Consider the following 27268-nt stretch of genomic DNA (forward strand, 5'->3'; position numbering starts at 1 on the left):
GAGGGTGGCCAAGGAATTTCTGGTTCACTGTTGAAGCCTTTGCCTGTTCTTCCATTCCCACATGTCAGTACAACATGGAAAAGCCAGGGAGTGGCTGGCCCTGTTTAGAAGTTTTAGACAACTCAGGCCAGGCCAGGCCCTTCCATGCCCCTGAAGGAGCCACATGTGTCTTCCTGCACCTGGTGTCTGGGGAGGGCTGCCTTGGCTTCCCACTAGGATGAGCTCTGGGCTGGCTAGGAAGGGACACAGAGCCACTGTCTGTGTGAACAACCAACAGCCTGAGCACCTCAGAGCCCAACGAAGGACAAAGGATGACAGGGGCCTGACAGGGCTACAGCTGTGGCATTCAGCCAGGGCAATTTTGTTCTCCCACCAGGGCCCAAACTTGCCTGTGTCTGGAGGCAGCTGTGAATGCCATGGGGCCTAATGAATAGAGACCAAAGATGCTGCTAAGCGACATGTCAGCCCCACCCCCATGCCCATAATAAAGAGATGTCTGGCCCCAAACACTACTGGTGCTGAGGTTCAGAATCTCTGCTGTGGAGCAAGGGAGGTGTGAGGAGCTGAGATCCCATCCACTCCCTGGGAGGAAGCTGCCTCTTCCCTGAGGAAGGGGAATCTTTCACTAAGTCAGCCAAAGGCACTGCAGAGACTAACCAGAGCCCCGGGGTAGGGAAGGCATGGCAGTGCTGATAAAAACGGAAGAAAATGTACCTGGTGTCACCCAGGCTGTGATTTGCGCTAAAAGCAATTTAAAAAGCGATATTTAGTCTTTAATGGAGGGTCAAAAAGTCAACCACTGTGATTATGTCATCTCCTTAGAGGCAAAGAGCTGTTCTGAAGCACAGTGACAGACCTCTACAGGTGACAAGACGCGATCAAAGAGGTGACTGGCAGTGCTGCTTCTAATAGTGGAGGATCAGAAGCAGCAGCTACGTCCCCCAACAGGGGCCAGGCTGGATAAACAATGGCTTCTCCTGCAGAACAGTGGGGATGCTTTCCGTGTGCAGAGGTGGGAAGGACCCCAGACGACAGTAAGCGAACAAAGCTCAGTGCAGAACACAGGAAGGACTGCGCTGCCAGCAGGGGAGCAGGGAGACGAAAAGAAGCCGTGCATCGCTGCTAAGTGCTTACATTGGCACAGGGCGGTGGGTCTCTAGCTGGATCCTGCGTCAGAACCTCCTGGAGGGCTTTTAACAGCTGTCTCCAAATAACCTCAACTTTGCTTTCACTTTCTCCAGAAAGATGCAGAGAGCGGCCCCTAGCTCTCCCCAAAGTCGAACCGTCCAGCTGTACCCCCCTGGGAGCACCGCCCCTGGGCCAGGGGTTTGCACAAAGGCGTGTAAGTGCGCCCCTTTCCCTCATCAGCCCGGCAGACCCGAGGGCACGGATTTCCAGTCCTCAAGAGGCCGCTGAATGTGAGAGTCCACAAACTTTGGAGGAAACCCTCAAGAACGGAAGAGTTGGGGTCAATAAAGCAACCCTTCACCTCCCACGTCTCCCCTTCCGTTCTCGGGAAGCTAACTGCAGGTCGGAAGCAAAACACTGTAGGGACAAATCTGCCCCGCACACCCCGCCCCCGCCCCCCTAGCGGGGCGGAGCGACTGCCACATTGGATCCTCCCCAAGCTTTGTACGCGCTTGGTGTCCCGCTGTCCCAGCCCCACCGAGCCCGGTCCCAGAGGGCGAGCATTTCCGGGCCGCCCACCCTCTCGATCGCTACAGCAGCCACTGCCCGCGCAGAGCTCAGAGCCCCTCCCGTCCGCCGCGTGGCCGCCGGTCCCCAGTCGCTCCCAGAAATGCCAGTGGACTTCACGGGGTACTGGAAGATGCTCAGCAACGAAAATTTCGAGGAGTACCTGCGCGCTCTGGGTAAGCGCTGCCCGCCACTCTCTGCGGGCCGCCCGGGTCCTCCCCGAAGTCGTCCCCGGAGTCTTCGTGAGCGCCCCGCCAACACACACACACACACACACACACACACACACACACACACACGGGGGGGGCGGGGGGAGCTGAGGCCCCGGCACCCCCACACCAGGGAAGGCGACCAGCGGGCTGCAGTTGGAGGATCAGGGGTGTTGGGGTTAATTGGTGGCAAGTATCTGCCAGTTGGCTCAGAAGGAGGATAATGTAATTAGCAAAGCTGGGCTTGGTTTGCTGGTTTTTTGTTCTTAAGGGGTTAGCAAGAGGGCAGAAAACTTTGTTGCCAAAAGAAGAAAACAAATGAATAAATGAGGCCCAGACAGTCTGGGCCCAGAGAGCACAAAACAAGCAGGTTAATCCCAACTGTGTTCCGGGTGGGCACTGCTCCTGGAGGGACCCAGCTCCTTCTGGGAAGGTTCTCTGAGTTTTCCCGCCAACCTTCTGCCTCTGTCTTTGCACACCTTGTAGATGTCAATGTGGCCTTGCGCAAAATCGCCAACTTGCTGAAGCCAGACAAAGAGATAGAGCAGGACGGTGACCACATGATCATCCGCACCCTGAGCACTTTCAGGAACTACATCATGGACTTCCAGCTTGGGAAGGAGTTCGAGGAGGATCTGACGGGCATAGATGACCGCAAGTGCATGGTGAGGATTTGTGACTTCTGGATGTCCCCTGCCCAGGAGGACTGAGGGCCTGGCGGGCTGGGAGGGGAGCCGGGGTCCTTGTGTCCTGTGGGATTGTGGATCTTGCCACTCCCGGCCCCGGGGTAGGAAGCACCACGCAGAGACAGATCAGACCAGACAGACAGTTATGCAGGCCGCGGGCTGCCGAGTGAGACTACTGTGTGCAGGGCAGGTGCTGTCCTGTGTGAATTCACTGAAGCACCACGCAGCCTTCTAGGCAGATGGGAGTTTGCCTGTTTTACAGATGAAGAGATTGTCTCGGAGAGATGACACCTCCCCAGTAGTGCCACTGAGGAGGGGCAGGCTGGAATTCCAGACAGGCAAGTGGACTCTGTTCTCTCTGGCTTTAGACAGAAGAGAAGAAAGAAGAAATACAGGGACCCTGCTGAAGTGCAAGCTCTAGCGAGCAGGGCCAGCTTGGTCTCCGCTCTGGCCCCCAGACCACTTCCTGTAGACCTTTTGATCAGAACCTACTCGGGAGGTCAGTGCCCCACTGCCCAGGCAGAGGGAGCAGCTGTGGGGGAAGGAGAAGTCCCTAAGCCATTCATGCCCCAAGGCTGGGAAGCCAGTGACCAGGAGACCCCAATTAGTGCTACTACAGCAGACTCCGGAAGGTCAACCCCGGGCTGCCATTGACATCCTGTCTTCCTGTCACGGGCTTGGGTCCAGAGCTGATTTATGTTCAGCCCAGAAGCTGCCTTGCTGATCACCTGGCCCTCCCACTATTTGGCTGGGGACTTTATGGTAGGTCTGCTGCTCTCCCTACCCCTGTGCCAGGCGTTGTATGCCACAGCCTAGTGAGGGAGGGGTCGGAACTCCTGCTATTCGGTGATTGAGGCTCAGAGAAGGGAAGAGACTTGCAAGAGCGCTCTGCCCAGGGGCCGTGCTGAAGAGCCTTTGCAGAAAGGGGATAGCTGAGCTCCTGAGGATAGCGGCTGATGTACCCCATCTGGGAATAAGGAACCCCAGCCTGGTCAACCCAACCCCCGCCTTGTTTAGTCATCAGAAGGGAAGGCAGGCAGGACTGGGTTCCGAGTACTGTTTGGAATGCTGGGAATGGGAAGGAATCAGCAAGGAGTGTCCTTGGAAAGGCCACTGACGCGGAAACACTGGAGGGAAACGGCATGTTGCATCATGCCTTTCATTCTGAAGGCCTCTTCACAGCGGGAGAGGAAGCCTTCAGACAGGCTCTGTCTTTCTCTGCCCTGCCTCTGTCCACTGCAAGGGACCTTGCTCTAGGAGGACAGTCCTCATGCCCAGCTCACTTTTAGGTGCTGTCAGAACACATCAAATGTCTGTGTGGGGTCCCCGCAGCCCTGAATGTTCCAGCTTGTACTTGACCAATTACTTTCCCTCTTTTGTCCTTCCTTCGTGCGGTAGCCCCAGAAACATTTGTTGACCGCCTCCTAATCCTGGTGAATATTCACAGTATATTCAAAGTGTTTTCTGTGTGCAGGGTACTGTTCAGATCTCACATCAGTTCACTTAATATTCACAGTGCACTTTCCAGTCCTGCCTTATATACAGGATTTCTCATTGTGTGACGTTGGGGAGGTTCGCCGAGTGGCAGAAGATCTGAGTTAGCCACTGTGCGTACTGGAGTCTTTGTGGTAGAGACAGACACACCAACAGTGACAATGGTGTGCTCAGTGGTGACAGTGGAAGCCATGGGGTGAAGTTTAGAGAGAGTATGACCACCCAGAGATGGGTTTGCAGATTCCTGAAGGAAGTCACTTCTGCACTTCACTGGAAAAGAAAAAGGAAGTGAAGAGAGGACTTTGTACACGAAGGAGGGATTAGTGGCCACCTTTGTTTCTGAACTCAGGCTGGTAGCTCTGGACAAACTCAATGAAACTAGGCTGGGTTTCTTGGTTCCCCGTACTGCTCCAGCCCTCGGGGCGGCCCTCTCCCCAGTAGATGGCCACTCACTCACCTTGTTGTTGTCTGTTGGGAGGTGGGAAAGCCCTGGCCCTTCTCTGCCTAGACTTCCCCTGGCTGCTACACCGCAGAGAAACCCTTCTCTCTGGGCCATCTGATGGATAGTGTATGGCTTGGGACCACCATGAGGAGAACTGCTGGGGGTGGATATGGGATAATAGAATCATGGAGTTTTTATGGGAGACCTGGGCACCAATAGGCCACCTTGGCTGAGGTCTCGGAAGACCCCCAGATGTCCTGAAAGAAGTGACTGTCAAAGATTACTTTTAACACTATGCCTTCTGCCCTGCATGCTCAGAACCTACCAGCAACAGTGGGCAGGGCAGGACTGTTCACAGCACATCGCAGAACTTACATTCTCACCTTGGAGCATTTACCCCTTGTTTTGTTCATTTCCCCTCCTTTGGGTCCTACAAGGACTGCAGGGTGCTTCTCCTGTCTTTGCAGCCCCTGTGTCAGTGAAATGACTTGTGTCCTCATGGAGTGATGTAGGGGGAGTAGGGGGAGCAGTCACACTGTAATATGACCAGGCCAAGCAGCACCCTGCCTTGGTCCGGGAGGTCAGGGAGGGTTCCCACACATAGCAAGTATGAAGCGAGGCTTGGAGGAAAACAGGAAAGAGGCAGGCAAACAGAAAGAAGAGAGGAAAACCAAGGCCAAAAAAACAGTGTCTGGTAAATGTTATTTTATTCCTATCCCACAGCAGGCCCTGACCTCAGCCTGGACACACAAGGCCTCCTGGTTGCCCGGGTCAGTGGAGGAGATGGAAACATCTTTGGGCTTTTGCAGTCTAGTGCTTGATGGGAGAACGAGGGGGCTCCAGATACACAGAGCTGTGAACAGTGGTAAGGGAAGGCCCCAAGGAGGTAAGAGCTGAGTAGGCCCTTGAAGGACAAGTGAGAATTAGGGCAGATTGGAAAAGGGAATAAGAGCATTTCAGAACAAACCGTGCACACTAAGGCAGAGAGACCAGAAAAGGCCTGGTTGAAAGGGCGTTCAGAAGTGCACTCTGCAAGTGTGGCTGGAGTGCAAAATATGGGGTGGGGGGAGCAATGAGGACCGGATAGGGGCCTAGGTGTGACCCAAGGGGTGGGAGAAAGAGGTGGGGGTGTCTGCTAGGGAGGTGTGGCCAGCCTGACCCCCCCCCCCCCCACACACACACACAGCAAAGGGCTCAGAGGCCCTCAGGCTCTGAGAGCTCTGATCCTGCCTCTTTCCTGTGGGAAGCTTATCTGTATTCTAGTGCAACAGCCAGAGGGTGGAACCTGGCCTGCAGATGTATTTTGTTTGGGCTGCACAATGTTTTAAAAATCTTAAGAGACAGTTGCCAATGATGGCCGAAGAGAAGATTTCATAGAAAAAGCCATTATTTCTGGCTGTTCTTAAACTCTCTCCTCCCACAAAAGAAAGCAGAAGAGTTAAAAACGCTACACACCCACCTGTTCCTGTGTTGTGTGGACCTCTGGGACACTGTCCTAGTTGCCTCCTATGGGTGGACATTCTCCAACCTACCACAGTCCTCACCCACCTGGTTACCGGAAGTCAAGGATCCAGCGCCATTTGTCACTGTTCATCCGGGTGTTCCTTTGGAGCAGTGGGTAACAGTGTGAGGCAGCAATAGCACAGGGAACCTGTTAGAAGCATAGATTCGAAGCCCATAGCACTGGCCGCCTCTGTCAGAAGTTTTTGCGATGGCAGGGGTGGTTTAGATCCTTGAGAATCACCGCTTTGGAGTAAAGAAGGATGCGCCTACATCTTTATGAAAAGTAGAAAGACTACAAAATTAAGCAGAAGACCCCGGCCAAATGTGTTCCTCATCTGACCCATGCAAATATTGTGGTCCATGTTCAGAAACACCTGAAATGTCTGTGTGGCCTCTCGTCAGTGGAGAGTGGAAGGGGACTCAGAGCTGTGTGGCCCTGGATCCCAGAGCTCCACTTTCCGGTCTGGTCTGTCGGATTCTGCAGGACCCATGAGCAGCAATGGCCGTGTCTTTGGTGGATGTGGATAAAGGCTGGGCTTGGCCCACAGGCGCAGGGCTCTTTTCCACTGCCTCCTGCAGCCTTTGTCCATTAAAATGCAGCAGCATCAGGCCTGAGGAAAGCCAGGATCATTTGTCAAATATGGCACCTGGGACTTTGGCAGGGTGGGGGGCTGTGAGACAGGAAAGTGCTCTTCACCTGCAAATAACATTTCCCCTTCCTGGGCAAGACAGTTCCTCAGAATCATTCAGTTCTTTGTCCCCAGGTCCCCCCAGAGTGAGCGGCTTTTATGGGAAAAGACTTGAGCCTCAGGCAGGAATCACAGCCGTGAGCCTGGCCCTGCATGGTGGTGGCGGAAGGGCCATTTGTCATTCCACAGTGGACACCAGGTCAGGGCTTCCCTGGAGGAGGCCGCTTTGTTCACTCGGGCCTGGCGCCTCCTCCCCCAGCTGTAGCCTCTCCTTCCTATCCAGCCTTGAACTCGGGATGACCCCTCCATGGGGCCTGCTTTCCACTCCCAGCCCTCGCCACTGTTGCTTTCATTGTTGTTATTACAAAAGAGAAAAATTCAGATAGGCCAAGAGTACAGACTGAAAAGGAAAAGACCTCCCCCACGTCTTGGCCAATTCCCACTTCCCAGAGGTTGTCACTGGTACAGTTTCTGGTGAATATCCGGAAGTCCTCCTTTGTGCATAAGCTAGCTAGTGATTGATCAACTGGTTACTCTCGGCCTAACGATAAAAGAGAGGAGGTGGGCTGCGGAGGGGTGGGGAAGGAAGGAAGAAAAGAAGAATCCACTTGTGCGCACAGAGATCGCTCACTGAATATCTCTAAAGTGTCTTTCCCCATCAGCACTTACAGATTTTCTAAACCTTTTTTTGACAGTCTATATTTCCTTTCCTTCCCTTCATCCTTACTTACATCCATCTTGCTGTATATCTAATTATATATGGTAATACACAAACCCACCTCCACTTTTAACACTGGTTTAAACTCTTGCCAGCTTTCTGATCCTGTTCTTGACCCATTAAAGAGATCTTTTGCTTCTTATGTTAACAACCACAATGCCAATGGCAAAATTTACTCCCTGAGCTGCAGAGCTGAGGATGTTTTTGGGTTGTGAAGCCTCTGAGAGCCGCCCCTGCCCAGAGCAGGCACCGACATTCAGCTGGGTCCTTGCCAGGATGGAAACACAGGATCTCTTTCATGTCTTAGCTCAAGTTCTCCGACCTTTGAAATCAGTGTCAGCACCGTGCTTTTGAGGATTACAAGAAGGAGAATTAAAACAACCAAATGCAATTCACAAAGTAGCTTTCAAAAATTACACTGGTTTGTTGTGTTTGGGCTCTTGTTAGGCAGAAAGAAAAGAAAGAAAATGAGATGTGGTACAGATGTGGTACATCTTTACAAGGCTTGTACCAAGTGATCTTAGTACTTCCTCCCTTGGTCTTCCACAGCAAAGGCTGTTCTGCAGGTATCATCAGATGCATTTATTTCACAGATGAAAATCTGAGGCTCAGAGAGGGGAGGGGCCTTCTTAGCTCAAGCACCCCCAGCTGGCCAGGGGCTGAGGGAAGAGTCTAAGTAGTGTAATTATAAAGCTCTCCACCATAATGTCTGCTCCGGCACCTCTGCTCCACCTCTGCATATGGAGGTGGGCAGAGACAGGTCGAGAGGGATGAGGAGAGGAGTGCTGGTGTTCCAGTTAGCACTGCTGGGTCTCAATCACCTTTATTACCTAATTGCCACGGTGACTTTAACCTTTAGAAACATACTGCCTCTGTTTTCACACGTGCACCCTGGTCGTCCCGGTGTCTCACAAGGCAAATTCTGAAGAGTATAGTTAGCATGGGGGACAGTATCTTTGGAAGCCACCATACTAAGTATGGAGTGGAACCAAGACCCCTTCCAATACCCCAGAGCCAGGAACAAGGTATACTCACTTATGGTGTCAGGTGTTACTCAGTGAGTTATAGCTATTTGATTTTTGGACATTGCTCCCCTGGCCAGTTCCCACGTAGAGAAGCACCTCCTTTTTGGGTGGAATTTATGCCTATTCACCTTGTGGTCTTGCGGGGACCTGCACATCATAGTATACTGCCTCTCCTGGATGAGCACCTCTGCCAGGGTGAGCACAGGCTCCCGTGGCCTGTCACATGATTGCACATGTGACTCCAGCTTGAATAATCACAGCCTCTCCTAGGACTTAATGAAGAGACCTTGAGAGAGAGGTGAGTTCTATTCCCTTGTAGTGATAAAGTGGTGTGATATAAGCTTGGCTTCTCTAAGACCAGCCCCCTCACCCTGCCTTCCATGGTGCAGGGAGAAATTCAATAGAAGGAAAATATAAGATGAGGCTAGGAAGAGTGGGGCACACTGGAGGCATTATTGCTGCTAACATCATTCTCTGTTTCTCTGTATTTAAGCCAGTATATTCCCTTTCTTCTCCCTTAAGTGCTTTGAACAGGTTTCCTGTCTCTGGCATCTGAAAACATGAGACTCCAGAGATCATGGGTTTCCCACAGAAGTGATTAGGACAGTCGTTCTCTCCTACCTGAGCATGCCCTGCCCTCGGCATGTCTAGTTCAGAAGGTCTGGGGCAGGGCTGAGTACTTGCCTTTCTAACCTGTTCCCAGATGCTGCTGCTGCTGTTGTTGATTCAGAAGCTGTACTTTCCATCGCCCTAAGAAAGAAAAGCAAGGAAGCAGCTGACTTGTGCCCAGGCTTCTGGAATGTTCTCATCATAAGTCTGCGTAGTAATCAGTGCTGGGGCTGGAGGTGCCTGGGAGCTCAGAGGGCCTGAAGTACCTTCTCCCAGGAAGGAAGCTGGAAGGCAGAAACAGGGTGGATGAGAATGGAGAGGTGCAGCCCTGCGGCCTTCCCTGGGGAGGGGTGGGGAGGGGCGACCTGTGGACACCAATCGTGCAGAAGCCACAAGGGTTTGCAGCTGAGAGTCTGAGTGAGCGGTGCCGTGGTGTGTGCAGCTGAAGAGGTATGTTGGAAAGAGCATTTTGGGAGCTCTGAGTTTGAGTTGGACCTGGAATCCCGTTTCACCTCCCAGTTGTGTTTCTTTGGAGAAAGTACTTTATGCCCTGAGGTCCTGTGTGCTCAGTTATAAAGAGGAGTCAGTGGTAGGATCCACTGATGGAATTTTTGTGAGAGTTAAATGTAGCAATTGTTTCTGTTTTTTGTTGTTTTGATTTTTGCAATAGCAGGGACTGAACTCAGGATCTTCACACTGAGCTACATCCCCAGCCTTTTTGTTACTTGTTTATTTACCCAGTTATTAACTTTGAGACAGGGTTTTACTAAGTTGCCCCAGTAGGACTCAGACTTGCCATCCTTGTGGCCACCATGTCTGGCTATTTCAGTTTTTTATTGCTGTGTAGCAACTCACCCTGAAACCTAGTGCCTGAAAATAACAATCGTTTACTCTGTTCACAGATCTGCAATAGGAACAAGCCTCAGAGGGGATGGCATGTCCCTGCTCCATGCCAGGCAGCTGGGAGCTGGAGGATTCTCTCTCCAGGTGGCCCACTCACCCTTGCCCTCTGCTGGCTTCTTAGGCTTCCTCACTATCCTGCAGTGAGCTTCCAAGAATGAGTGTCTTTGGAAAATAAGGCAGCGTGATTGACAATTTGTATGAGCTACCTAGCCCCTGAAGTCACTGTTAGTCAGATTTCCATTACTGTAACACAATTCCTGTGATGACCAACTCAGAAGGGGAGGGTCTGTTTTGACTTACAGTTTCACAGGTTTCAGTCCGTGGTCAACTGGCCCTGTCGTGTGGCACTTTTCTTAGCAGAAGCTCCTCTCGGAGGAACTCTGTTGACCTTATCCCAGATTGAAAGAGGGTGAGGCCAGGGCCTCACCATCTCCTTCAGGGGCCTATCCTCATATGACCAGAAGATTTCCAACTAGGTCCCACCTCTTACAGGTTTACCGCTTTCCAATAGTGCCACATGCTGGGGGTCAGGCCTGAGTCACCCATGCTCACCCATCTTCTCAGGTCAGGGACACAGGCTCCACATCTTACTGGAGTGTGGCATGTTCTACAAGAGCCTATTGGTGGCAGATCCTTTGGAGAGATCAGGGTGCCGTATGTATGTTATATGTTCCTGGCATACAGGCAGAGCTCAGTAGGCTTGAAACAGGATTCTCCAGCTAATCTTTAAAGGTCTGTCAGGATGAGGCTGTTTTTCTTCTGACTAATCCTGTGTAGGACTCTGAGGGGGTGGGAGAGGAACAGTGATGGTGTCTGAGCCTGTCCTCTGCCACTGGGGTGGAGACACCTGGCAACGCTGGCCCAGCATGGAAGGTTGGCATGTGGGCTGGAAGGGAAAGAGAGGATCCCGTGGGAAAAATCTGAAAGTATTGGGGTGGCCCAAGATTTCACTTTCAACCGTGCACCCAAACAGATGGGGCTAAACAATAGATGAAACCACCTTCTGGCCTGGAACTCGGTGTGGGAGCCTCCTTTGTGCCAGCCTGCCACCCCAGCCTCTGAGGACTACCAGGCCTTCACAGTCAACCCAGGCCCCTGGCTCCACAGAGTTGGAACCAGAGGAGGAAGGCAGGCAGAAAGCCCATCAGGCATCCCGATGTTTCCTGATGACCACTTAGAAGGCCCCTTTGTTGGAAAAGAAAAGAGGGTTGAGGGCATTTATGCCTTTCCTTGTACAACCCATATCCATAGTCGGGCATCCTGAGACCAGTCCTGGCAGCTGAGGTCCTGTTGCAGATATTTCACTTGGGCTAAGATATTCTTGCCTTGGTGTTGGCTGAAAATTTCTCTGACTGTAAGGACTATGTTTTATTTACCACAGCTTCTCTCTCTAGAAACCCTTTTTGTAGCTATCTCTGTTGTATAAATTGAGCTGTGCCAGTGCACACAGGAACGAGCACACATACACACATTGTGGCCCTTTTGGGAGGGACCTCAGGTGTCTGTTATGCTGTCTGTGATCCCACCATCAGAGTGTATTTATACTGGTTAAATATTCAGACTTCTCTGGGTGTTCCCTTTAACATGCAGATGCTTAGCGTGCCAGCTACCTGGAGTCCAAAAATAGGACTACATCTTTCTTCTTTCCCTCCCTCTCTCACTTCCTTCCATCCTTCTTTCTTCCCTTCCTTTCCCCTTCCCATCTGAATGTCTAAGGGAAGTATCAGAATGCTCGGGGCTTGGGGGGCTACAATGCAATGGGCCTGAAGGTAGGGATGGCAGAGAACCTACGCTCCCAAACCTCTCTTTGCCAGCCTTGCAGGAGAACTGGCCCCGCACGCAGAAAGTGATGGGAAAATATCCTGTCTGACAATGTTTGATGAGTCAGAAAATCATCTTATTGTCTAACCCAGAGATCCCATTATGAAACTGTATTCCGGGAAAATCATTCGAAAGAAAGAAGAAAAAAAAGTCTATTTGTACAAAGGTATCTGTGTGCAGCGCTGATAATAATCCTCAACAATCCTCATAAGCACAACCACCCGCTGAGCGTACTGCTGGAGCACCATGAGTCCAGCAATCTATCCAACCCCCCAGTCCCAGAAAGAAATTGGTGCCCTCCCAGTTTAGACTGGGGACTGAGTCCTGCCTGGGGTCTCAGGACTGGGCAGCCACCTCCTCAGGGTTCAACTTCAGGGCTGGGGATATAGCTCAGCAGCACAAGCACCTGCCTGGCAAGCATAAGGTCCCGAGTTTGATTCCTGGTACCAAAAAAAAAAAAAAATACTGAGTGCTGTCCCCAGAGGCTTGACTTCAGAAGTCTCTGATTCCCTAACTTTGTGTCATTTAGAGAGCAGGCTGTCTCCTCTTACTATTTCTAAATGCCAAATAATCATGGGTGGTTAGGATGACTGTGGCTTTTTAATTCTACAGAACACTGTGTAGCCATATAAATGATCATTTTAAAGAGAAAAGGAAAGTGTTTATGGGCAATTAGTCAACACACTCCACCAATGCTCCTTCTTAACATCTCTTTCCCCTTTCCCCCATCCCCACTGCTCTGCCTGTAATAATAATAACAATAATAATAGCAATTAGCATCTCCGGTGCTTACTATGTGCCAGTCTCAGCGCTTTCCATGGATTATTTCATTTAATTACTGCAGAATCTTTCTGTTCATTCCCTTCTACCACGTTAACACTTAGGCCCATCCTCTACGTGCTAAAAAAGGGAGTCTGATCACGCTCTTCCCCCATGCTGACACATAAAAGTCACACAGCCCTTGGGCTCTTCAGGACACGGCCCCGCCCGCCACTCCAGTCCCATTCACAACCTTATCCTTTATTCCCTTCCCCACCTCACCATCTGTGGATGCCTTCCTTTGCCATCCTTTATGTATCTCTGTTCTGTTCCCTGGGATAATCCCCTTGCGCGCAACGGTAACTACTCACTGGGGGAGCTCCAGCCCAGTCTTGACTGCCCTGTGGATTCCATCTCCACTCCCCTTCCCAGGAGCACCCCTTCCTTTTGCCTCGAGATCTCTCCCTGTAGGTGCTGCTCTTTGGACAACTGTATCCCTGTCAATGCATCTGAGTCTCTGGACACCAAGGTCTCATATAGCACAACAGGATCCACTGTGTTAAATGAATCTTAGGTGAAAATAGCAGAACAATATAAACGGTCGTCACTGACTGACCATGTCACTGTAAGATCCCCTTAATCCAACTTCATGATAGCTCATGTTTGTTGGGTTTGCCAGGAATTCTTCTAAGCACTTTCTGTGCATGAATTATTTTCATTCTCATAACAGTTCTGTCGTGAAGGTGCCCGAGTTCTTCTTCTGTTAAATATGAAGAAAATGACAGATCAGGTAGGGGGTGCGGGTAGAATTTGAATCCAGCCGGTCTGACTCTAGATTGCTAGCGAGGAGAGAGACCACTGCTGTTATTTTAAGGAGTCACAGCTCTGCATCGACTTCTCTGTCAGGCTTTGAAATCTAAAATGCAGTGTGCCCTGATGAGGTAGTGCCAGTGAGACATGGAATTGCCCACTGCAGGGAGGCAAGGTCTGCAGTGTACCCTGTTCCTCCCAGTAGAGGAGGTCCCGGTGCTAGCTGAGAACCCCAGATGTGAGAGAGGCAGCTGTGCCTGGGTCTCCAGAACACTCCTTTTCATCCGCAGCCCTGCTCCATCTGAGGCGGAAGCCTCTTGGTCCAGCTGAGTAATGGTCAGCTCTGGAGCCAGAACTTTTTATAATCTCATTTCTGCCCTTTACCAGCTGGGTGCCGTTAAGAAGGTTACTTCACTTCTCTGTGCCTCTACTAGTCTGTGAAATGGGGATGACTGTAAAGTAGGAGATGCCTACTTCATGGTGAGGATGAAATGGTGAACAACGGTGGGGAAGCCTTCTGGCAACAGCTCCGCTTAGAGGAACTGTTATAATACCTTGCCCGCCTCAGAGGACAGATTCTAGGAGTAGTCACATGTCTGAAGGGACACCTGACCAGCCAAGGAAGAGCTGGCCAGGTTCCATGAGGAACATGCCTCATACACTCACAGAGAACCGGTGGGTAAAGGCCCAGAGCACTGAGGATCTACGGCTTACCCAGCGTGGTTTGCGTCCTGTGCTGAAACGGGTCCTTGTGGCCCTTTCATCTGATGGCTGTGGCTCAGCCCCATTTTACAGATGAGGAGAAGGAGCCTCTGAGAAGTACCATAAATTGATATTAGGGTCACTCAGCCAGAAATAGGTCCAAATGGCTTGGAGCTCAGGCCTGCTTCTCTCCAAGAGTCTCTTTGGTGCTTCCTGAATGCGCAGCGGAGCAGGTGAGCCTCTGTTCCATGGCTGGGCCAGAACCAGGCCTGTGGCCCGCCAGGTGCTATTCAGTAGCCTCAGGATCACCGGTCAGGCTGTGGGCTCAGTCAGGCAGAAAAGCGTTTATGGCTCATACTCTTCTTAGCTGTGTGGCCCTGTGTAGTAGGATGCCTGAGTTCTCAAAGACCTGGGGCCGCATCACTCCCACAGCAAACCCATCTCTAGAAGGCTATCTATAAAAGAATAAGCAGCCTCACTTCCTGTGATATTTTATCTTAAAAAGGGGGCATAGGGCTGTTCACTGCCTGAAAAATCACCAAAGTGTTCCTAGAATGGTTTTTACCCTTCATTCGTTCATTCAACAAATGGTAGGATGCATTTTCTCTGCCCCAAATTCTGTAGCAGTGTCTGGTAGCCTACAGTGAGTAAAATCTAAAACCCAAGGCACTCTCTGCTGGTCAAGAGTTTCTGACCTGCTCACGCTTCCATGGGTACAGAGATAGCACTTCTTACCTTCTAGGAACTCTTTAACTTTTATTTATCTTGAAAGATAAAACTAGAGACAAGGGGCTGGAGATTTAGCTCAGCGGCACAGCGCCTGCCTGGCAAGCGCAAGGTCATGATTCCCGGTACCGGAAAAAAAAAAAAACTAGACACAAGAAATCCCATGGGAGGGAAAGGGTTCCCATCCCCCCAGCATTCTCTGGCAGGACATCTCCCTATTCCTTTCCCTCCATCCTCTCACCCGCTACATCTACCTGGTCACCTGCACCAACCCAAACACACACCGCCCTGTCCTGGTGGAGCTGACAACAGGCCGATTTCTGCACTGGCCCCCAAGAAGCAAGCGCTGGGATGTCCCATGGCTCCAGGTTTGGCCAGCTGGAGCTCCCAAGCAATGCAGTGAGAAAGAAGGAGCACAGTCTGGGGTTGGAGGGGCAGGGTTTGGCTTCTTGGAAAAGTCGTGCCAAGAGAGTGCCGCTGGCAAGGCCTGTTTACACCTTCATGCAGCCCCTGCTGACCCTACCCCCTCCCCCACGTCTGGCTGTACTGTTTTCTTTCCCTAAAATCTCTTTGTTCCTCTTCTTACTTTTTCTACCCCTTCACCTAACTCTGGCATTAGTTCTGGCGTTACTGCTGACCACACCTCTTCCGGGAAGCTTTTCCGATGGACCTCTGCCCCACCTCAGAGGCTGGTGAAGCAACTTCTCACTCCCGTCACCTCCGCACCTCTCGACTACCCAGCACTTACTGTTCGGCTGGAATTGTCTGCTTGCCTTTTTCTCCAGGAGGTTATGAGCCCCTAAAGCAGTACGTTCACCTGGCCTCCCTCTCTCTAGCACCTGTGGCTGGCATGCAGGAGGCATGGAGCTCCTGATTGCTGAATGGTGATCCTTGCACAGAACCGTGCTGCAAAAGTCTACTGAGTATTCAAGGGCTTGGATCAGGGGATTGCAGCACACGGTATGTAAGAACACAGGCTCTAGAATCAAATTTTATCTGCCCACTCCATGGCTGAGGGACCTCAGTCCTCAGTCTCCACATTTGTAAATGGGAGAAGAAGATTTGCTGCAGGAGGTAGGAAGGCGTCAACTTGGTATGGTCCGTACCTCGCTTACTACCCTGCCCAGCGAGGCTGAGAGGTGGTGGCCCTGTGAGCTGCTCCAGTGCGTCCTTCACATCTCATCTAGAAACTCCGCCTCTGTAGGGCACTGGGCACTCTGACAGTTTCGTTTGATTCTGAATATTTTGGAGGGAAAAATGTGTCATGATTATTAGTCCAAATGTTTTACTTTTGTTTTTCCTAAGAATTGTGTTGTCATTTACTGCCAACTTCCTCCCAGTAAAATTGCATGCTTGCACACCCACAAAGGCCTTGGAGCTGTACTGGTTCATAATAGTTGCTTTTAACACATTTTCAGTCTATAATTGCTCATTTACATTTGAAGCCCTTATTAACTTAGTTTTAATCTGTTTTATACCGAGTAAGCTTTTCCCCCCAATGTGCTGATTTTCGGTAATTGCAACCCCACCACCAGCACCGGAAATAGATCAGAAGAAGAGGCACCACTCCCTACCACTCACCCGGGCTGGCCTCACAGAAAGCTTGTGGACTTCTCAGTCAGAGAGAACCGATTCAGGTTATGGCTCAGCCCCTAGCCCCTAGATGACAAAAGCCTCATTTCTATCAGCCATAGTGCTTGAAGATTAAGAGGAACATTGTGGAAAGCACCCAGCACAGACTCAGAACTTGGCCTTTTTCTGTGGCCTTTCCTGCCCTTCCGCCCTCATGTACTCAACACAAGCATCGAAGACTGCGTTAACACTGTAACTGTCCCCGGAGCACACATACCCTCAAAGGGAAAAATACAGGTGAAAATCAAACTCTAGGAGAAAGGCCCAGTTTGCATCACTTAGTAATTCACAGGATGTACGTACCGAGAGCCTCGACTCACGATGTGGTTTGTAAAATTTACCCCCATATCTCCAGAGCATGGGCTTTGGAATCACAGCTCAGCCAGTCCTGGCTCAGGCCTGTACAGGCAGCCGCGGGGAAAGTTCTCACTTCTTGTAACCTGGCTCTAGAACCAGAGACAACAAATTCAGCCCCACCCTCCAAAGGGGGTTCTGTAAGCAGAGAGCCCGACAGGAGTGGGAGGACAGGTGTGGAGGGACAGGAGTGATCTTTGGAGAGTTTGAGAGTACGTGAGAGCTTTAATAAATGTCGTGCATTTCCTGAAAGCCTAATTGAATCTCACCATTTGCACATCACACCGGGTCGCTGCCAAGAGAGGGTTCCATTTAGTGGAAATTGGCTGTCACTACTGGTTACTACTGCTAGTCGCTGGGGTGGGGCACGTGAACCTTGAGAAATCCCCACTCAGCTGCCTGTGGGAGCCAGGCTTGCTTTGTCACGGGCCCAAGTAGCGGTCCCAGCTGGGGTTTCTAAGTGGCCAGGGGAGCTAGGTAATGGCTTTTGGAATGACAGCCCTTGTCATAGTGGTGCGCAGCTGTCCCCATTCGTCTTTCTGCACGTCTCTCGGAAAGCTGCTGATGCAGCCATAGTGACGGGGGTTATTAGTTTTTAATACCAAAGTTAGACCAGCCTTGCTTATAACCAGGTGCCCTGGGCTCCAGACCACTTGCACTTTTCCACAGTTGATGAAGTCAGCGTACCTGCTGAGGAGCTGAGTTGCAGGTGGCTGTGCTCCTCCTTTTTCTTGGATTTGTCTGGATTTCATTTTTAGGGTGGAGTCTCAGAGCCTGAAGTGGGGATTGCGACAGCCACAGCTGATGTCCACCACACCCCCACAGGCTCCTGCCTCTGTCTGTGATTTGAAAAGCATTAGCAATATGCTCCTGCCTCAGATGCCCCCAGTAGATCCTGATTAATTGGATCAATTTAGGAAACTGGATAGAATGACCTCTTGAAGAACCTTTCATAGCAGGCATTCCAGTAAGGCTGAATCTTGGTCCCACTCCTGTTCTGGCAAAGATGGTTGGCTTCTGACATCATAGGAGGGTCACTGAATAAGTTCTTGGGTCTTGGGGAAGATTGTTTTAAGAACGTACATTTGTGTCACAAGAAAATGAATTACCTTTGTTACCCATCCTCTTTCCAACATTTCTTATTTCCTTTACTCTTTCATTTGTTGCAATCCTGCCAGACTCTCTAACCCTCTTTTCTGTTCTTGAGTAAATATTCCTTTTTTTTTTTTTTTTTTTGGTGGTGGTGCTGGAGATTGAATCCAGAGTCTCAGGCATGCTAAACACATACATTTTACTACTAAGCTATACCTCCAATTCACCTAGGCAAAATCTGGCCTGTTGGGAAATAGCTGATTTATTCCCATAGGATACAAAGCTTAAAAAGAAGAGTCCAGTCCCACTAAAAGTGAACGTGAGGTAGCAAAGTCAGAGAACAAAGCCACCTTGCTGGGGCATCACAGCTATCGGTGGGGAGGCCCCAGGTATCGGGTCTGCTTAAACAATGAGTAGTTAAAGTTGGTGGCAGGCAAGCCTCTCAGAGTGCCCAGGGACAGGCTCAGATGGCCGCTGAAGGTCTCCTCTTAGATCCAAATATCCTGGAAGGAGGGGGAGTTCCAAAACATTTCAGCCATGCTAAGCAACATGTCCATCACTGGCTGCTTCACCAATCCTCAGCGTGAAGAAAGATTTTAGTTACTGTTCATCCTCAACAAGCAAACCCCATCACTGTCTAAGCTCTGGGCCTCATGATTAATAATTGGTACCTCCAGTATGGCAGCCCTGCACATCTGTATCTCTTTCCTCTGGTCCTCAGGACATCCTGCTAAAGTAGGTGTTTGATCTAAGGCTATGTGAAAAAGTACTGCCAAACTTACTAGCTTTAAACACCCACCCTGTTTCCTCCTGATGTGGGCTCCTCTTCAGCTCCATGCGGCTGGGTCCAGCTGAGTGCACAGCAGGTGCATGGAAAATGTGTTTCTCAGTCTGGCGTTGTGGCCTCGTCTAAACCACACATGAAACAGCTTCGGCCCTCCCTCCCTTTGGCTCCCAGATAAGCCTGCGCGGTCTTGTTCGTCACTTCTCCTTCCCTGCTCCCACCCCAGTGAGTCCTTATCCACTCTACCTGGAACGCCCCATCCCACTTCTTAAAACTCCTGTGAGAGCAGGAGCTCTGCCGGGCAGCCCAGCCTCCGTGCTTCCACTGGTCACACGTCTCCCACACTGGGCCCTGACAGTCTGCCTCTTCTCCGTGGTGATCTCTTTGTGACTCCCTTCTGACTTGCAGCAGTGACTGGACAAACCGAAGGGTGTCCCTGCAGGAGATTGCTCAGAGCCTTAGCACAGTGCTTACATTTTTTTCTGCAGCACTGCCCCGCCCCCCTAGGACTAACAGGTATGTACTAAGTGCCAGCCGGGTGCCCTGCCCTGGCAGGAAATGAGAAAGCATTGAGTCATACAAGGCTCATCTTCCAGCCCAAATTATTGCCCTCATCTGCTGGGTGACTCTTTTCTTTGGAGGAGGGGCAATGTTCATAACATTTTATTAAAGTGTAAAGTTTCTGGAATTAAACTAACTAGAAAGAAACAGTAAATATCTATAAATGCATCACTCGAGTAACAAATGACAGTCAGGAAGATCTTGAAAGAAAGGTACACAGGTTAAAATTCTGACGACTTCCCAAAACAGATAGAAGGGCCACCGCTGAGCACGCCACTAACGCAATAATCTGAGTAAATGCTGCCCCCACCCCCACTGCAACCCACTGCTCCCTTGACATCTGCTCTTGGCAGATTCTGACTCAGGGACAGCAGTGGCGACAGGACAAGAGTTGAGGTGGTCAAATAACTGGTGTAATTTCCTCCATCCTGCTGATGGTATTGAGGTCATGGAGACAGAGCCACGGTGGTGGCTTTCTTTAGCCTCTGATGAATGTAAGAGGACATGAGCAATTGTTCATTGCTTAAACAAAAATCAGTGCCCAAAAGGCTGAGCTCATGGTATCTACACTAGAGCTACGAAGTTCTACCCAATGGAATACTGCCTGTAAAATTAAGATAAAACAGAACTAAGCCTCTCATATTTAATGAAAAGAAGAAAGGAGATAGAATGACACTTTTAAATCAAAGTGCTCCAGTTTAGCTTAGAGCAGTTGATAAACTTTCTCATGCTGAAGTGACCACATAACTTGCTCAAGTCTGGAAGAGTTTAACATCACATTTTAAAGGTTGGAGTAAGTAGACACTAAACAAAGACAAGACGGGGAAGACAACTGCCTACAGGATGAGCCAGTGTATTGTGTAGAACTGACGGTCACGGGCTTCACTCACTTCTGTCTGATGTTCCTGTTTTAAAAAAACCTTCTCAAACTGAACTCAGGGGAAGGGAACCAAGACCTTCCTAAGGTAACTTTAAAACCAGTCTTGGGCTCAGTAAGAACATTCCATAAAATAATCATCACAGTTTAAAACAGATCATCTTCCCCTGACACTGAAGTGTCCCCTGACAGTGAAGTGTCCCCTGACACTTCCCCTGATCCTTCTTAGGTTTCTTTGCCTGTCTAGATTTTGCCCAATAATCTTGACACATTTTTGCCTCTAAACATTTCATAAAGTATCCAGAATCAAACTAAACTACCAGAGTGCTCAGTGCCCTACAGAAGCAGAGGTTCTAAATGAGATGTGAAGGACGCACTGGAGCAGCTCACAGGGCCACCAGCACTCAGCCTCCCTGGCCAGGGTAGTAAGCGAGGTACGGATCATACCAAGCTGACGCCTTCCTACCTCCTGCAGCACATCCGCTTCTTCCATTTACAAATGTGGAGATGGACCAGAGATGAGGCTAGGTCCAGATAGAAGTCGTCACCCTGCCCCTTGGATTTCTTGCTTATTAGTCCTTTAGAAATGATTCTCTCAAAATTAGAATCAGAATCATCAGAACTGGATGGTTTCCTACTGTTTCGATTCTTGCTTTTGGCAGGGTCATGCTTTCAAGAGACATCCAGGTTCAAGACTGGATCTGTTTTTGGTTCCTTTTGGTGCTGCCTATTCTTGGTACCAGTAGTGGAGGTAGAAGACTGACCTTTTCCTGCCATCTTTTTCACTGTCACGCATTTTTCAGGACGTGGCTTTGTAACTTTAGTTTTGGCTGGGAAATCAGCAGAAGGGCTTGGAGAAGGTCCTTAGCATCATGAGCCTGGAGGCCAGTTCCTGAGATGGTACTTTTCTGTGGCTTTGGTTTTTTCTCAGTACGTTTTGGGGGAGTTTGGGGCTTGGCTCGCCTAGCATCTGATAGGACAAAAACCTTCATCTTCAGTTTTTTTCTCAACATCTGAGAAATCTTCCAAATCCAAATCCATTGTGGCTTCGTTTTTGCTGCAGATCTCTGTGGCTCTATTTCTCTTGGAGGGACATCAAAATTATTTTCAGTACTACTCATATCTGATTCTGATTCTGATTCAGATTCAGACCAGGGGTTTCTCTTCCTTCCTTTTTAGACAATTTAAAGGGCGATGCAGCTCGTTTCTTTCCCTGGGTTCCTAGTTCTCTTTTCAGTTTCTTCTCTAATCTCTGTTTCAGGCCTTGTAGCTCCACACTGTCATCCACAGGGGCTCCCTCAGGATTTTCACTCTTATTTTTCTGCCTCTGCTTTCATCTCTGTGGTCACTCAAGGCATGACCCTTTTTCCTTGTTGAGAAGGCAAAACCTCAGCTGTTTTTTTCTCCTTTGCTTTCCTTCCCTTCCTAGGAAGTTCTACTTGTTCATCTTGATTTTCTTTGCCTTCACCAGCCTCTAGTTCTTCAGTAAAAGCAGCCAGGTCTTCTTTCCACAAATCCAACAGACTTTTTCTTTAATGTGTCCAGCTCTGGCTCCTTTTCAGTTCTCTGTTTGGCCCTGTATCTGCTGGAGCATCACCCTTTGCAGTTTCCTTTGCCCCGTCATTTCTTCATTTTCTTCCTCATCTTGAACCTTTGGTTCGCCTTCCCAAGCCTTCACAGAGTCTGAATCATATCCCCTCTCTTGGGTGACTCCTGATAAAGTCACATGATCTAACTGAGTTCAAGCCCCACTCCACATCCAGTACAGACAGGCGTAATTGTCTCTGCTTGTGCAACTCACTCACCCAGGATCAGAGCTAAAAGGGACTTGGGGCTGGGAAAGGGCTTCCTTGGAAACTGAATTCAGGTGAAAGAGATCCAGTTTGTAGAGCTCCCAGAAAGGTTTCTCTGCCAACAAGTGGGATTCTGCTCCCTGAACCCCCTGTCCTTAATGCCTGCTGTCTTTCTTTTGGACTAAGCTGTTGGTGTTGTTTATATCCAGATGGCCCCCCTTAATGCCAACCGAGATGGAAAGGGTGACCCAGTAGCCCAGGAATAAAGGCCTGCTTCTCTTTCATAGTCTTCTTTAACTTTGGTGTTAGAGGGTAAACAGGTGTGAGCTTGCTGGTGACCAAGATACTTACCAGAAGCTTTAAAAATATGCACATTCTTTGATGCAGCAATTCCTTCACTAGACATATTATCGAAGGAAGCAATGTGTCCAAAACTGTGTCTTCAAGGAAGTCTTATTTACAGCCACACAAAATTATAAATTATCTAAGTGTCACAGAATAAGTAGTCAGCTAAATAATGGTATGCATGTACAATAAAATACCACCAGACCAGTGTTATGGGTGTGTGACCAAGGCAGTCCTTCAGAGGGACTTCTTACCCACCTAACTGCTCTGCTGTTGCTGTCTTTAAAATCTTCATCATTTCTGAGGGACAGTCCCTCATGAAAATTTTACAGTATAGTGTAAAACATTTTCATTATACACTATAGCTTACAAATTATGTAACCATTTCCTGAATATATATGTAACAAAGTAATTCTTATGGAGACTACTCATTGAAATAGAAAATTGCTTCAAATAAATGAAGAGGTGAGGCTGTAAAACCACAAATGAAGCAATCCTAATTTTGTAAAAAACAGAAACATGTGTACATGTTGATAGAAAAGACTGAGCAGAAATATACCAAAACGTTAGAGCAGTTATCCCTGAAGAAGCAAGATTACCCGCCCATTCATCCTATTACTATTTTCTCCTTTGACCATTTTGTCTGTTTTCTAGTAGGGAGAGCATGAGTGTAGTCTTGGACTAACATTTCTGAAAGAGGCAAAAATGTGTCTGCCAGAGCTGAGAACAAGCAATTCTCTCTTGTGCTCCGATGGAGTCAGGAGCCCTGCGCATGCCGAGGAGCTTTCTGGATTAACACACACACAGAGAATGAGCTGCTGAGAACACCAAGTGCTCCTTGAAGTGGAGGATTGACCTGTTGGTCTCCACTTCCCATCGTGAGCCTGGCACAGACAATGCATCCAACGACTGGGCTCCCTGCCATATTTGTGGCACTAGATCAATAGTGGTCTTCGCCCGTGACAGTCTCATTAGACATTGACCGTGTTGTATTCTGACAGAGGTGGGACCTTCTCTGGCTTGGAGCTAGACATGAGCTCCGAGTAAGTCACTAAGACCAGCGAGAGGAGCCAAGCCCTAAGTCCTGTGCGTCCTGTCTCCCTCTGAGAACAGGCTCCAGGAACACAGGTCAGACTTCCTCCTGTGCAAGGAGGGCTCCACTTCCCACCCTTGCATCTGTATGAGCACAAACTTTATCCCAACAGCAGAGGGCAGCAGTGATCAACGAACCCAGAAGAGAGGCTGATGGGGAATGGGGTGGGCCTTGAGAAAAGAAGAGGTGGTCGGTCCTCCAGTAGGCAGAGGTCCTGCTCCCTCCACACTTCTTCCTCAGATTTCTCCTCTCCCAAGTTCTCATCAACTTTTTCCTGTTGTGATCTTAGCTAAGCATGGCAGGTAACACAGGAATGTAACTCTTCTGAGTCACTGGCCTCACATGGGCAGATGGGGTGTGGGGGTCCAGAGGAAGGATGGACTTGCTCAGAGCCACACAGGGAGCAGAGGCAAAGACTTCTCCCCACTGCGGTGGCCAGGCAGGACTCATACTGAGTCTCCCATAGGAAAGGCTGTTTCACAGGAGGCAGGCAGTGTGAACCTGACGGAGGCCCACGGCACCTCCTGTGCACTCAGCTTTGAGACGTGGGCTCGGGAGACGAGACACTCATGGCCATATTGGGAGGCAGGGCTGTCTCGCCTCTGAGTTCCCCCACTATTGTGCGCTCCATATTCTCGTGTGGGGGATGCTGCTCCAAGGAGACTAGGAAATCTCCCAAGGATTCCTGTCTTCCCTTCAGCAGGCTCAGCCCCTGGCAGGACACATGGTGCTCAGGGAAGATGGGAGGGTTCAACAGTGGATGTGGGATGTGAAAGGAGTCGGGCAGGACCCCTCTGTGTTCTGCCAAGCCCAGGCAGGACGGTAGGACTTCATACCTCTTTCCCCATCTGCGTGAGTTCCCGAACACACATACTCAGTACTGTCCCATCTCTGCCTTCATCTCATGATGCCCCACCAAGTGCCTCTCCTCCAGGGCCTCCTTACCTCTCCTTCAGAGCAGGGGCCAGCCGGAAACTGATGACACAGGGCCCTTCGAGGAGCAGTATAGCACAGTGGAGAGGGAAACGTCAGAGCATCACTGACCTGTGTTCTGAGCATCAAAGTGCCTTACCCTTGTCTGTAAAAAGTTGCTAATCCACGCACCACACAGGCAGTTGTGAGCACTCAGATATGGAGCAGAGAAGGCCTGATAGAGCAGACAGGGAGCTACCGACTTCCATTTGTACATATGGCTGCTTTCCTGTGAGACGAAGAGCTCTTTGCAGGAAGGAATTGGATCTTTCGATGTGCCAAGACCTAGCAAGGTTGAAACGATGAAATATCAGTGAGAGGTAAAGTTCTGCTCCTCACCAACAAGATCTAGGAACACAGCTCTCACCACCGACAGCACCCACCCTGGTCTCTGCTCATCGGTCAGCACTCCCAACACCCCAGCGCCAGCGCCATTCTCCGTCTTTGCAATGACAGCCGCATCCGGCAATGTGTTCCCTCCTAATTAACCTTCTCAATGATCTTTATGAAAGTTTTCATAAATTTTAAAAACTGATTTACACACTTTAATAAAAGCATGGCATGGGCAGGGAATATTGAGCCACAAATTTTCCATAATAAAATTGACATGAGTAGATTATCAAGGTTGGGGGCTCCCCTCCCCCAGCCCTCATGGTCTTTCTCGGGACCAGTAACTGTGTTTGTTGCTTGGCAGACCACGGTGAGCTGGGATGGGGACAAGCTCCAGTGCGTGCAGAAGGGCGAGAAGGAGGGCCGCGGCTGGACCCAGTGGATCGAGGGTGACGAGCTGCACCTGGTAGGTTCCTGGATGGGGCCAGACTGTGCCCCCAGAGACCCTTGTCACTGTGGAGGTCCCAATGGACTTGGGAAGAGACAGTGGCGGGGCCTTCGTTCTGCTCTGAAGCTTCTCTCCCAAGGGCCTGGAGATGTGTGAGTGACTTTTAGAACCATGCAATGTATTTTCAAGGTCTGGACCAGTGATGGCAAACCTTTTAGAGCATTCAGTGATACCAACAGCCTGCTGTTGCGTGCATTCCAGAGGCTTGCCACCGCTGTCTAGGCCAACGCATTGACAAATGAGAGGGAGCAGGTGAGAAGGTGCCCTTACTAAACATCAACAATGGATTCTCTTTCCAGTGACTTAAAATAGGAATTAATTCCTGTTTTGCTGCTAAGGATATCAGGCCCTGAAAGGCTAGATTAGACGTCTGCATTGCATATTTAGAAAGAGCCACCTGTTGCTCCCAAAGGATGTCTATGCGCTTTGTGCCTAATTGTGGCAGGCTAGGCTGAGGAGAACTCCCTAGGCTTCTCTAGGACACGATCTCAGCCTAGAGTTGAGGGAAGAAAAGCCTGCTTCCCCCACTCACCTTGTCCTCCACCTAGGAACTCAGGTCAAAGCCACTTGTTTTCTCTCTGCTGTCGCGGAAAAGCACATAGATCCAGAGCACAGCCCTGAGCTCCTGGCAAGCTAACATAGCTCATGTCCCCCAAGGAGAGACCTTCTGCTACTCCTCTTCCCCACAGAAGTCCGCAGCTACTTCTGGCAGCACAAGGAGCCTAGTCCAGGCAGTCCGGGTTCTAATCCCAGGCCACTCACCAGAAGGTCCCTTCCCTTCCTCAGCCTCCTCTGCATAATGACACCCCGTCTCACCGAAGTTCTGCAAAGGTCTCTGAGGAGAGATGCAAGGGTGTTATTTCCTGAGGTCTAGCCTGATGCGGGGAGCCTCAGCTGCAAGATCCAACCTGGAACTTGTCTCCTTCTGTGCCTTTGTTTCCCCAGCTGCAGAGCAAATGGGTTAGATGAAGTAACCTGCATTATCCTCTCAGCTTAAGAGTTCTGTGGCTCTATGCCAGGAGCTGAAAATGGAGGGCTGCGGGTCTAGTTTATTTAAGCCCTAAAAAGACTTGAAAGTTCTTCAACCAACTATTGAAAAACTAGGAAATGTCTCGCAAATATTTAGAGTTCCACCTTCTTGTAAAAAAAAAAAAAAAAAAGAAGACATGGCAATACAGCTGTCTTTGCCACCTGGCCACAGCAGGGGCTGAGCAGGAGCCGATCCTGAGGGCAGGCTACAAGCTGTCTTGGCTGTAACCCTGGGAGGCTTTAGTGGTAGCTCTGCCCCCTGGGATATTGCTATAACTGCTGTAGTATGGCATCCAAGCATTCCCAAACTCCCAGGTGCCTCCTGTGTGTACTTCAGACTACCCTGAAGTCCTGTCCTGCAACAACCTATTGATCCATGTATCTGGGGCCAATCCCTTCTAAGCCTTGGCATGGACTCTGTCATGGGCTTAGGCTTTGGGTTCTTAAAGCTTTCTGGCCTCGTGAGGGTGGTGAGGGCAGAAGAGGTATAAAGAGGTCTTATTGGCCAGCTCTGAGCCACATCTATGCTCCTAGCCAGCTCTTTCTGCAGCATGCAGAGATTCTGATCTCCACTACCCCTGTTCACCTGATTCTAAGGAAATAATTAGCTCAATTCATGGGGAACAATAGCAGCCACTGTTTTCAAAGTTCTTGCATTAAGATGCTCTGTGCCCCAGCCATGACATTACTCTGGCCAACAACCATCTGCTTTTGTTTCAGGAAATGAGAGTACAGGGTGTGGTCTGCAAGCAAGTATTCAAGAAGGTGCACTGAGGCTCAGACTGATGACCTTGATCTCAAGGAAGGAGTCGCATAGATCTGGGGCAGGATCCCCCTCTGCACAGCATGGGGCAGAAATGTCCAGCCACACCCAAGCATCCGTTAGCAGAGTCTATCTCTTTGTCTTTGATTCTTTTCCTTTTTCTTACAATGAAGCCATCCCAATAAAAGTGATCTCTGTTTAGGACGTCTGTTTTGCAGAAGTTTCACATTCCGCTTTGTACCCTAGGACTTCCAAGGCAGCTTTTCCTGACCCACCTGCAGCTTTAGCACTGTGTTTGCACCCGGCATGTCTTTCCCCAGGGGCACAGGTGAGGCTCTGAGGTG

At 49.9% G+C, this 27268-nt stretch overlaps 1 protein-coding gene and 1 long non-coding RNA gene across 3 annotated transcripts; one reads left to right on the plus strand and one right to left on the minus strand.

Moving 5' to 3' along the window:
* The first annotated feature begins 1663 nt into the window (after positions 1-1663).
* On the plus strand, positions 1664-27128 carry Rbp1 (retinol binding protein 1, cellular). Of its 2 annotated transcripts, none has more exons than XM_005407782.2 (4): positions 1664-1871; positions 2391-2569; positions 24989-25090; positions 26882-27128. In XM_005407782.2, exons 1-4 carry the CDS (start codon positions 1799-1801, stop codon positions 26933-26935), a joined length of 408 nt encoding a protein of 135 aa, XP_005407839.1. In that variant the 5' UTR covers positions 1664-1798; the 3' UTR covers positions 26936-27128. The 2 variants fall into 2 exon arrangements, with proteins under 2 accessions (XP_005407839.1, XP_013361739.1); XM_013506285.1 differs by lacking the exons at positions 24989-25090; positions 26882-27128 and adding exons at positions 5250-5296; positions 9973-10132.
* Positions 2580-24982, minus strand: LOC106146967. The gene is made up of 3 exons (XR_001231654.1): positions 24395-24982; positions 5986-9211; positions 2580-4354 (listed from the first exon to the last, which is right to left on the minus strand). It is a non-coding gene; the product is annotated as an uncharacterized LOC106146967 (long non-coding RNA).
* Positions 27129-27268: the final 140 nt, after the last annotated feature.

Source organism: Chinchilla lanigera, unplaced genomic scaffold (genome assembly GCF_000276665.1).
Source record: "Chinchilla lanigera isolate Chin_1 unplaced genomic scaffold, ChiLan1.0 scaffold00107, whole genome shotgun sequence".
NCBI lineage: Eukaryota > Metazoa > Chordata > Mammalia > Rodentia > Chinchillidae > Chinchilla > Chinchilla lanigera.

Bases quoted from the DNA above. Each gene is read 5' to 3' on its own strand.
- Rbp1 (XM_013506285.1), top strand. From the start codon at position 1,799: ATGCCAGTGGACTTCACGGGGTACTGGAAGATGCTCAGCAACGAAAAT. The intron at 1,872-2,390 runs GTAAGCGCTGCC...CACACCTTGTAG, and splicing joins GGAGTACCTGCGCGCTCTGG to ATGTCAATGTGGCCTTGCGC. The intron at 5,297-9,972 runs GTCAGTGGAGGA...CTCTGTTCACAG, and splicing joins AAGGCCTCCTGGTTGCCCGG to ATCTGCAATAGGAACAAGCC.